Source organism: Callithrix jacchus, chromosome 20 (genome assembly GCF_049354715.1).
Source record: "Callithrix jacchus isolate 240 chromosome 20, calJac240_pri, whole genome shotgun sequence".
NCBI classification, from domain to species: domain Eukaryota; kingdom Metazoa; phylum Chordata; class Mammalia; order Primates; family Cebidae; genus Callithrix; species Callithrix jacchus.
This window is the reverse complement of record NC_133521.1, coordinates 26277232-26289443: the sequence shown is the minus strand read 5'-3', so window position 1 is coordinate 26289443 and position 12212 is coordinate 26277232. Positions and strand designations below refer to the sequence as shown.

General features: G+C 49.0%; 1 protein-coding gene across 1 annotated transcript in view; it reads right to left on the bottom strand.

Moving 5' to 3' along the window:
* The window catches only part of CDH1 (cadherin 1), a 90860-nt gene extending 82165 nt beyond the window's left edge, over window positions 1–8695 (bottom strand). Inside the window, exons 1-2 of the mRNA XM_035281641.3 lie at window positions 8518–8695; window positions 7606–7720 (exon numbers count right to left, since the gene is read on the bottom strand). Coding sequence (XP_035137532.3) covers window positions 7606–7720; window positions 8518–8571 — 169 coding nt within the window. The 5' untranslated portion in view covers window positions 8572–8695. The remainder of the gene's footprint in view (window positions 1–7605; window positions 7721–8517) is intronic.
* Between the last annotated feature and the right edge of the window lie 3517 nt (window positions 8696–12212).

The window sequence follows — 12212 nt, the reverse complement described above, 5'->3', positions numbered from 1 at the left end:
ACAGGCTACCATGTCAGGCTACATTTTTTTTTTTTTTTTAATTTTTGTAGAGACAGGGGTCTCACCATGTTGCTCAGGCTGTCTCAACCTCCTAGGCTAAAGTGATCCTGTAGCCTCAGCCTTCCAAAGCACTGTGAGCCACGGGATCTGGCCTGAAATACTTTTGAAAGCCAAGCAGAAGCTGACAAGTTCAAGATCATCCTGACTCTCCCAGCCCTAGCTGCTCCTTGCCCCACTCCTCCCACCCCAGTTCTACACAACCTCCACGGGCAGGTCCCTTTTCCGAAGCCATGGCAAACCTGTTCCTGTCCACCCTGAGCACCCTGCACAGTGGCAAGCAAGAAAACGCCAGTTTCTTCCTAACAAAGGCACTAGGCTTAGTCACTGTTTGCAGTGTACTGTTTGCTTAACACAGAAACAGGCAGGGTGAGTAAACTGGTTTGGCTGGTTTGCTGGGTGAGAGGGAGTGCAGGGGATCTTTGATCCAAAGGTAAAACCTGGGAGACTCTCACACAGACAGCACCAAGTCCTCCAGGGACTCTAATGTTTAATATTCACTGAACACTTGACACACCATCCTATGGTGTTTCCATACTATTATGCTCATTTTACAGAGAGGGAAACTAAGTCCTCAGCTGATGTTCCTAGGCTGGGAAGGGACACTGGATTTAAACCTAGGCAGTCTGACTCAAGAACCTCCTAAATTTGGAGGAGATGCTGCCCATACCTTGGGCAGAAGTGGAGGATTGGAGGCAGGAAAGAGGAAGGAAGAGGGAAGATGAAAAGTGCAGATAAGGAGGAGGCCCAAAGCCCCCCAACAGTAACAAGAACGAGCTGGGGCACTAGGATCCCTGGCCTAGGGCAACTTACATTAACAAAGAGGAGTAGAGGGAAAAAGAGATAGACAGCTAGAAATAGAGATGGGGTTAGAGATTGGGATAGAGAGATAAATATCGAGCCAGCGAGAGAGCACGTACCACAGGATTTTTAATTGACCAAAAGTGGAAAATATTTAAAAATGACTATATTTCCTCCTGTTTCCAGATTCAGGTTTGAGGACTCCCTCTCTGCCCTCCACAGTTGTCCAGAGGGACGCTCAGAGCACAGAATGCGCAGGAAACACAGAGCATAACGGAAGGTTCTAACAGAACAAATTCTTCCCTGCTTATTTACAACCAACCTTAAGGGCTGGACCAAGTCCAGAGAATCTGAGAGGGAAAAACATCAGCCAAGATAGTGATTTATTCATGTTCATTCATTTGCTCAAAATCACATTGAGAGTTTACTGTGTCCCTGAGAAATATCAGCCACTGTTGAAATTATTCTGTTTTCTCTCTTTACATTCCTTCCCACTTGCATGAATGTTCCATCCAATCTGCCAAAACCTCAGGTTCTAGCCTGGTGCTAATACACAATAGGCACTCACCTATGTGAACTAAATGAATGAATATGCATATATAATTCTCATAACAGATCAGTAAGTATTGCCGCCCCATTTGGGGAAATTGAGGCCTATAGAAGTAAAGTGACTTATCCAAAGTCACATAGCTAGTGGCTAAAATTCAAACCTGGCTTTCCTGTGCTTCTCGCTGAAGGATCCCAAGCAGCCATTATGGAACAATTTCATTCTCCTCCTTGAAAGCCTTGTGCCCTCAAAGGAGATGGGGTTGAGGCAGAAAGAAACACAGCAAGAGGCTGGGCATGGTGGCTCACGCCTGTACTCCCAGCACTTTGGGAGGCTGAGGCAGGCAGATCACTTTGAGCTCAGGAGTTCAAGACCAGCTTGAACAACATGGTGAAACCCCAAATCTAGTAAAAACACAAAAATTAGCGGGGTGTGCTTGTGCACACCTGTAATCCCAGCTACTCCGGAGGCTGAGGCTGGAGAATTGCTTGATTGTGGGAGGCAGAGGATGCCATGAGCCGAGATTGAACCTCTACACTCCAGCCTGAGCAACAGCGACATGCCATCTCAAAAAAAAAAAAAAAAAGAGCCAGGCGCGGTGGCTCACGCCTATAATCCCAGCACTTTGGGAGGCCGAGGTGGGTTGATCACAAGGTCAAGAGATAGAGACCATCCTGGCCAACAAGGTGAAACCCCGTCTCTACTAAAAATACAAAAATTAGCTGGGCATGGTAGCGTGTGCCTGTAGTCCCAGCTACTTGGGAGGCTGAGGCAGGCGAATTGCTTGAACACAGGTTGCGGTGAGCTGAGATCACGCCATAGCACTCCAGCCTGGGTAACAAGAACGAAACTCTGTCTCAAAAAAAAAAAAAAAAAGAAAGAAAGAAAGAAACCCAGCAAGGATTGGATTAGGACAGGTGCCTCTCAGAGATTTTACGGTTTGGGCAGCTTCTGGGAGATAGGAGAGCTTCAGCCTCTGGCTTATCTGGGGCTGCCTTGGAAGGGAATGTGCAACAGACACCAAGGTGAGCATTTCAGAAGAAAAGCCTCACCCAATAAAAACCCCTGGAGAGCAAACAGGAAACTCCATAACCAGCTGGCAGAGAGGGGCAGGCAGGGCCCCACTGGGAGGAAGTAGCAGCCAGCCTTCCTTACATGGCCTTGCCCAGCCTTCCACCTCCGCTCTTCCAGAGACACAAAGGCAAGGCCAGGAGGGTGCCCCACTGGTCTCATTTCCCAGTAAGCTCAGATCAACCTTTGTCACAGACATGAGTAATTGGTGAAATGACTGTTAAGAGTTTGAGGGGCGGGGGAGTGGCGATCTGATGATGTAAGGTGATCTCAAAGCTGATTTCCAGTTTTGCTTTTTAAAAGCCTAATTGTATTAGGGGGCCTGCATACTGTCTTCTGCACCTTTCAACAGGTACTTTAGAAAGGAGAAAGAAACTGCCGGGCCCGGTGGCTCATGCCTATAATCCCAGCACTTTGGGAGGCCAAGGCAGGCAGATCACCTGAGGCCAGGAGTTCAAGACCAGACTGGCCAACATGGTGAAACCCCAATCTCCACTGAAAATACAAAAATTAGTTGGGTATGGCAGTGCATACCTGTAGGTCCCAGCTACTCAGAAGGCTAAGCCAGAATTGCTGAAACCCACAAGGTGGAGGTTGCAGTGAGTCGAGATCATGTCACTGCCCTCCAGTCTGGGTGACAGAGGAAGACTCTGTCTCAAAAAAGAAAAAAAAAAAAAGGGAAATGGGTGTATTTAATCCACACAGGTGGGTGCTTGTGAAGTAGGTCAACCCCTCAAGCAGCCAAAGCTCAACCCTGAAATATAGGCCCTGTGTTCCCAAGGCCAGATTGTAGAGTAAGCAAGGGAAGAACTCAATCACTGGAAAGCCTGCCAGCTTTTTTCCACCCCTGAATCAACTTACAGTTGTGCTCACTAGGCTAATACTGCCGAGATCCCAAGCTGTCTAACAACCTGGGTTTCTCAAACCAATGTGTGCTAAGAGGATGGAAAATATGCAGCAACTCTAAAGAACTGGTTTATTACAGTTGAGTTTTTTTGTTTCTTTTAACGATCTTCATTCTAGAAGCTGGAGAGGAACCAATGGAATAAATATAAGGTTGAGATCGTGGGGTCAGCCATGGAATGGGGCAGAGACTGACCCTAGCAAACCACTACAAAGTCCCCTGAGTTCAGTTAAGACCCTACGGCTGGCCAGGCACTGTGGCTCATGCCCGTAATCTCAGCACTTTGGGAGGCTGAGACAGGTGGATCACCTGAGGTCAGGAGTTCTAGACCAGCCTAGCCAACATGGTGAAACTTGTCTCTACTAAAAATACCAAAAATTAGCTGGGTGTGGTGGCACACGCCTGTGATCACAGCTACTCCGGAGGCTGAGGCAGGAGAATCACTTGAATCTGGGAGGCAGAAGTTGCAGTGAGCCAAGATCCAGCCTAGATGACAGAGTGAGGCTTAATCTCAAAAAATAAAAATGACAAAGACCCTACAGTTACCCGTGCACAAAAAGTGACAGGTTTCAAGTTTCAAAATTCCCACAGAGTAAATTCTCCATGAAGCCAATGTCTAAACCTGGTGCCAATGTTATATCCATCCCTTCATTTTCTTGCACTGTCCGAGGAGAGCTAGGCCACATCCAAAATCCTAGCTGCCTTTTAAAATCACAAGCCAGTTCCTGAGATGGAATGTGTGATTTTTACCAGGACACTTCCATCCTGGGGCAATTCCACATTGGACCGGTACAAGTAGATCCCACAGTCCAAAAAAGCCAAAAATATATATATATATATATTCAATGTCCCGAAATCTGTTGTGTGGGAGTGGGGATCTGTGAACATAAAGGGAACTAAAACCAACCACACCAGCGGCCTGCGGATTCTGTGTGGAGGCAGCCTCTTCCCACGAAACCATCAGCCCCAGGGTCCGCTGCCACCTCCCACCTGGACTGACCCATCTCCATCATCACTAGCCCCTCTTGGAGGCCCCACCCTATCAACACCTCCATCCTCAGCTTACTTCATGGGACACTAATTCCCCAAACACCTTTTTTGTTTTTGTTTTTTCAGATTGTTGAGGTGAAAAACAAGGAGAAAAAGGAAGAGAAAAGATCAACTGTAGATCCTTCAGCAGATTACGGAATTCCTTTATGCCTGAGTTTCCTCACTTACAAGGTAGGAAGAATAGTGCCCACCGTCCTAATGCTCTAGTGAAGACTAAATGAGGTAAAATATGTGAAGCACTTGCCCCAGAGTCTGAGGCAAAAGTGAAGACGTGTCACTATTGAATTATTAAAACATTAATATTAATATGTAATAATATTATTATTGGTCAGACACAGGAGCTTAGAAGGGAGAAATAAAAACCAGACCAACCCACCCTCGGTGCTACCAACTATCTTTGTGCAGGAAAATAAAGTCAACAGCCTTAGCACTGGGACACCCCAAATGCACGCTCAGATACAAGCTTGTTTCTAGCCCCTGCCTTGCTCTCCAAGGTTGGATCAAATTTGCCTCCCCAGAGAAGCCAATCCTCAATGCCTATTGACATCAAAATATCCAAGGCTGCGCAATGGTTCACATCTGTAACCCCAGCACTTCGCAAGGCCAGGGCAGGTGAATCACTTGAGCCCAGGAGTCTGAGGCAACTTCTGATCCAATAGAAAGCTCTAGAGCACACAGAGCAAATATACTTCATCAATCAAGCTGTAGCTGCTCTGTAAAGACCACCACCCAGACTCATGCCTGTAATCTCAGCACTTTGGGAGGCTGAGGCAGGCAGATCACCTGAGGTGGGGAGTTCAAGACCAACCTGATCAACATGGAGAAACCCCATCTCTATTAAAAAAATAAAATAAAAAATTAGCAGGGCATGGTGGTACGTGCCTGTAATGCTAGCTACTCAGGAGGCAAAGACAGGAGAATTGCTTGAACCTGGGAGTTAGAGGTTGTGGTGAGCCGAGATCAGGTCATTGCACTCCAGCCTGGCAACAAAAGTGAAACTCTCAAAAAAAAAAAACAAAAAAAAAAACTGCCACCCACTATTCAAACGACTTCCAAAGTTCAAAATAAATTTAAAACAACAGCACAATTGCTAAAGATCCATGTGGCCATTACTTGGCATATTCTCAGGAGTTTTGGGGCGGAAAAAAAAAAGATTCACGTGGCTAAAGACTGGAAGAACAGACACAGTGGAGGTGTTCCGTCAGGGAAAATGTGGGTGATTTCTCTTTAAAAATGTATTTTATTGTGATACTCGCTCAGTCAACTAAAATCATGAGAGAGGAGAAAGTAGTTTGATATAAAAGTAAGCACCTGGGATTCAGTGAAACCAGAAGAGAAACTAGCCCCTTTCCTTGTTCCCTGGACAACAGTCAAGCGGAACAAAGCAAACTCTAGATTATCACAACGATAAGGCCTAGAAGTACATTGGATGTTTGTATGCATTTTTATCCTGAGTCAGAACTTCCATGCCTTTTAAAAAATATCATTATTCCTGGCTGGCCACGGTGGCTCGTGCCTATAATCCCAGCACTTTGGGAGGTAGAGGCAGGTGGATTACCTGAGGTCAGGAGTTCGAGACCAGTCTGGCCAACATGATGAAACCCCGTCTGTACTAAAAATACAAAAATTAGCTGGGTGCAGTGGCAGGTGCCTGTAATCCCAGCTGTTCAGGAGGCTGAGGCAGGAGAATCGCTTGAACCCAGGAGGCAGAGGTTGCAGTGAGCAGACATCATGCCACTGTACTCCAGGCTGGGCAACAACAGTGAAACTTCGTCTTAAAAAAAAAAAAAAAAAAAATATATATATATATATATATATATATATATATATATATACATACATACATATATGACAAAAAAACATTCTTCCTTGGGAGAAATAGGATCTGTATCAAGAAGTTTCAGTCCAGGCACAGTGTCTCAGGTCTGCAATCCCAGCACTCTGGAAAGCTGAGACAGAAGGATCTCTTGAGCCTAAGAGTTCCACACCAGCCTGGGCAACATGAGGAGATTCCTGTCTCTAAAAGAAATTTTATTTTATGAGATGGAGTCTTGCTCTGTCACCCAGGCTGGAGTGCAGTGGTCCCATCTCAGCTCACTGCAACCTCCGCCTCCTGGGTTCAAGCAATTCTCCTGCCTCAGCCTCCCGAATAGCTGGGATTACAGGTACATGCCACCGTGTCCAGCTAATTTTTGTATTTTTTTAGTAGAGACAGGGTTCACCATGTTGGCCAGGCTAGTCTGGAACTCCTAACCTCATTGACTCTGCCCACTTGACTCCTGACTCTGCCTGCCTTGGCCCCCCAAAGTGCTGGGATTACAAGCGTGAGCCACCATGCCAACCCTAAAAAAATGTTTTAAATTGGCTGGGCGCTGTGGCTTACACCTGTAATCCTAGCACTTTGGGAGGCTGAGGTGGGTGGATCACCTGAGGTCAGGAGTTCAAGACCAGCCTGGCTGTCATGGTGAAACTCCATCTTAAAAATAATAATAATAATAATAATAAATTAGCCAGGCATGGTGGCACATGCCTGTAATACCAGCTACTAGGGAGGCTGAGGTGGGAAAGATCACTTGAGCCCAGAGGATGGAGGCTGCAGTAAGCTATATGATTGCACCACTGCACTCCAGCCTGGGCAACAGAGCAAGACCCTGTCTTTAAAAAAGAAAGCTTTAATCTGTATAAACAAAAGCTCCAGCCCAGTAACCAGGAGAGGGTTGCTATTCAGTCATTCCAGAGATGGTGCTTAATGGAGCGTGGTAGTCAGATCCCAGTTCAGATACCTGCTTTGTCACCCTCTGAGCCTCGGTTTGCTCATCTGTAAAATGGGAATATTCCCGCCGGGCCTTCACACCCAGCAGGTTTTTGCAGTCTGAAATGAGACACTATCTCTACAGTGCCTCAGGGCAATAAGAGAAACACGAAGGCTTCTAGTAAATGCCCTCAACCTCTGCTTCTTTATTACATAGTTAACAACCAGGCAGGGCTACCCTCTCCACCACAGTGCTCAGTCATAAACATTTGGATCCCCAAATCTGTGTAAATTCCAAAGGGGTGTCGGTTGAGCCAAGAAGGGAGCTTGCCCATTCCAACCCAGGGGCGTGGGAGTGCAGTTTCTCGGCCCCTTTCCAACCCCACCCCACTCCGCCCATGGACACCGGCGGCGCGCCCTCACCTCTGCCCAGGACGCGGCCTCTCTCCAGGTGCCGCCGAGGCACCGTGAATGTGTAGCTCTCGGAATCAAAGCCGGGGTGGCAGGACTCCGGCTCTTGGCAGACCCTATACGAGACCTGGGGTGGGGGGAAAGGTAGATGGAACTGGGTGACTCGGAGGGTCCCCTCCGGCTCACACCGAAACCAACAGCGCCGCGCCCCTCCCTCGCTTCTGGCGCCGGGATTTGGGGAGGACCCCCGCCTCCAGCCCCCGGCGGGCAGCGACGTCACCCTCCCCTACCCCGAAACCCGCGGCGGCCAAGCCCCCAGGAACTCTCGAAGTGGGGGGCGCCGGGTCACTCCCGCTAGACCTAGCCCACCTTTCCTTCCGGTCTCTTTTCTCATTTTACTGGAGATGTCTTCATTCTTCTCAACCCCACTTTCCTTAGACCGCGAACGCGCTAGTCCTCAGAGCAAGAGGCGCTCCCACCTCCTCCGACTCCACTTTCTTACCCCTTGGACCCCCACTCCTATTTACAACCTTTCTTCGCATGGCAGGTGCCTTTTTTTCTACGGATGCCCCTCTCCCTCCCTCGGGGATCGTCCCTACCTCTCCTGCCTCCCCCTCGACTTGCACCGGGGCTCCCCTTCTCCACACTCCGCCTTCCACCCCGCTCCACGCCCCCACCGCCCGCCCGAGCCCACCCCGCGGAGCCCGCGGCCAGGCGTCAAAGCAGCGCTCGCCCCTCACCACCTCCCCACTCCCATCACTGCGGGGTCCGGAGCACGCGAGGCTTCAGGCCGCTAAGCTCCTCGGGACCCGAACTTTCTTGGAAGAAGGGAAGCAGCGACGACGGGAGAAGAAGGGGCGCGGGGCTGGGGCGCAGAGCGTGCAGCCAGAACGCGTCCCTCGCAAGGCCGGGGGCTTGAGGTACCTGCAGCAGCAGCAGCAGAAGCAGCGCGGAGTGGCTGCGGCTCAAAGGGCCCATGGTCGGCCGGGGACGCCGAGCAAGGGCGGGGGCCGGGTGCGGTCGGGTCGGGCCGGTCTGGGCCGGGCTGGAGTCTGAACGGACTTTCGCGAGCTCACAGGTGCTTTGAGGCTCCGACGACACTGAGAGGGGCGGCGCGGCGGCCGCCAGGTGAGCCTCGGAGGCACCGCCTCCGGCTCCGCTGATTGGCTGAGGGTGCACCTGCCGGCCGCGGCCAATCAGCAGCACGGAACCCTCCGCCGCGGGAATGACGGCCCGCCCGCGGTCCCGCCCCTCGGCCTCCGGCAGACCGGTGACCCACCAGTCTGGAGTTGCTAGGGTCTAGATGGGTTATGGGATCGATCCACTGGGTTCGAATCCCAGCCCCGCCGGTGCTCACTAAGACATGGGATCAGAAAGGTCTTCTACACTTGACTGAATTCTTTTTGTTTGTTTTGGAAATGGGGTCTCGCTTTTTCACCCAGGCTGGAGTACAATGGGGCGATCACAGCTCTCTGCAGCCTCGAACTCCTGGGCTCAACCAATCCTCTTGCCTCAGACTCACTAGTGGCTGGGACTGCAGGTGCACACCACCATGCCAGACTACTTTTTTTTTTTGTCTTTTTGTAGGGAGATGAATCTGGGCAGATAGGGGAAGTAGGGGCGCTGTATCTCCCTGTATTGCCTAGCCTGATCTTGAACTTCTGGACTGAAGCGATCCTCCTGCCTTGGCCTGACAAAGTGCTGGGATTACAGGTGTGAGCCATGAGCCACTGAGCGAGCAGCTTTTTTTTTTTTTTTTTTTTTTTTTTTTTGAGAAGGAGTCTGGTTCCATCTTGCCCAGGCTGGGGTACAATGGCACGATCTCGGCTCACTGCAACCTCCACCTGCCAGGTTCAAGCGATTCTCCTGTCTCAGTCTCTCAAGTGGCTGGGACTACAGGTGTGTGCCACCACACTGGCTAACTGTATTTTTACTACAGACGAGTCTTCATTATGTTAGCCAGGCTGGTCTGGAACTCCTAACCTCAGGTGATCCACCCTCCTCAGCCTCCCGAAGTGCTGGGATTATAGGTGTAAGCCACTGCACCAGTTCTCGAACAGCCTAATTAAAAAAATAATAATAATAATACTTCTAGAGATGGGATCTCACTATATTGCCCAGGCTGGTCTCAAATTCCTAACCTCAGGTGATCTTCCTGCTTCAGCCCCTTTATTGAGTTCTTATTTTTTAATCTAGTCTTCTTTAACTGTAGAGCTCCATGGGTTAGTGAGTCAGCAAAGTAATTCCCTAGGTCAGGACCACCTCCTAAAGCCTGTTTCTCCACCCTCCTAATGGGAATAATGATCGGAAATGTCTCCCTATGAGGCTCCCATACAATTAAAACAATCAATGTTTCTTGAGCCATAAATGCTCTGTACAGATGTGAGGGGCAAAAATAGTAACAATAGGTGCTGGGCATTAAAGATTATTGTGCCAGCCTCTGTGCTAAGCATTTGACACTGACCAGCTTTTTTTTTTTTTTTTTTTTTTTTTTGAGACAGTCTTGCTCTGTCACTCATGCTGGAGTGCAATGGCATGATCTCGGCTCACTGCAACCTTCGCCTCTTGAGTTCAAGCGATTCTCCTGAGTAGCTGGGATTACAGGCGTGTGCCACCACGACTAGCTATTTTTTGTATTTTTAGTAGAGACGGGGTTTCACCATCTTGGCCAGGCTGGTCTCAAACTCCTGACCTCAGATGATCCACCTGCTTCAGCCTCCCAAAGTGCTGGGATTACAAGCATGAGGCATCTTGCATAGCCACTGAACAGCTCATTTAAGCTCATTTCAAAACAACCCAAGAGCTATTATTATTATTCCCATTTGATAGATGGGCAACTGAAGCTTAGAAAATTGAGGCCAATGAGAGGCAGCACAGGACTGGAACTGACCTCTCTGATTCCAGGGCCTTTCTTCTAACAACCAGCTTCATCTCATGTGGTCCCAGACAGTCCTCCAGCTGGAGCTGCAGTTTTTATTCTATTTTTTGATGTTGACTTGGAAGAGACCTTTAGAGACCATCCAAACCTATGATTTGCAAATAACTTGTTCAATGTCACACAGGCAGGTCAATGTCAAAGCCAAGATCAGAACCCAGGATCTCCTGACCCCCAGAATGGGGCCCTTAATGCCACAGCCACACCATGGCCACCACCACCTGTCCAGGGAATTCTGTCCCCAGTAAAGTAATTTTAGGAGACTAGAATAGATGGGGGGCCAGAGGTCTCAGGTCCTGGGCCAGTAGCACTCCAGCACCCACCATCCTCCATCAAAAAACAAAAACAGAATAGACTGGCAAATGTTAGATTAGACAGCTTCCCTGTCTGACTGCCTGTGGCCAGCCACATCTGGGTGGTTTGTCTACCCTGACAAGGACACCTCCTTTCCCTTTATTCTCCAAGCATGATCAGAACTACACAGCATTAAGTGGAGTCAGCCACTCACTAGCCCTATGACCTTGGGGAAGTTAGTGTTATCCTCTGTATAAGTGAGTTGGCATGAGTTAATACAAAAACAATCACTAAGCAGAGTTCGGGGCTCATCATAGCAGCTGCTCAATAAATATTTGAAGTGAGGGTTATTCTTTCAAAAGGCCCACCCCCTATTTCCCTTCCTCCTGGGGAAGGCATGTTTGGAATATTTCAACCAGAGCTAAAGGGGCCTCTGAGCCCACTGAGGGTACTTTCTCAACTGCAGAGGATTTTTGGACAACCCAGGAGCCCAGCTCCCACTCCAATCCGTCCACTCAATTGTAATGGGTTTCTAATCAGGCCTTTTGGATGTCTGTATCTTGGCTCCCTCTGCTCTTAACCCACCAGGAGGCTCAAAGGGAAAAGACTCTGGTATTTCCTTTCCCGCTAGGATGGCGCTTTGAACAAGATAATGGAAATATAGAAAGAGGCGTTGCCCCCATGGGGCTGCACTGTCTGCTTATTTTTTTCTCCCAGTTATGTAAAAATACATATTTTATACCATCGCTGGGCCCAGGGAGCCTTTGGGGCTTTATTTTCTTCTACCCAGCAAGTCTTGGCCTTGTAACTCTGCAGCGACTCTCATCGACTCTTCCATTACACTCTGATAATTCAATAAAAAGGATTTTAGAAAACAATTAGGGGCAGCAAAGTCAGGTCAGGCCTGATGCGCTCTTCAGACTTCTCGGCAAGTCCTTCTCCAAGCTCCAAAGAGAATAGATCAGGTGTCCAGGGTGAGGCGGAAACACAGAGGGGCTCCTTGTGGAAGACAGGTGCTGTGTGACTTTGGAAATGCACTGAATTGCCTCCCTGTTTCCTCTTTTTCTTTTTTTTAGGTACAGGTCTTGCTCTGTTGCCCAGGCTAGAGTGCAATGGTGTGATCTCGGCTCACTGCAGTCTCTGCCTACCAGGTGCAAGCGATTCTCATGCCTCAGCCTCCTGAGTAGCTGGGATTGCAGATACACACCATCATGGCTGGCTAATTTTTGTATTTTAGTAGAGATGGGGTTTTGCCATGTTGGCCAGGCCAGTCTCAAACTCCTGACCTCAAGTGATCCGCCTACCTTGGCCTCCCAAAGTGCTGGGATTACAGGCGTGAGCCACTCTGCCTGGCCTCTGTTTTTTCTTCTATCAAACAGGGATACCTCAG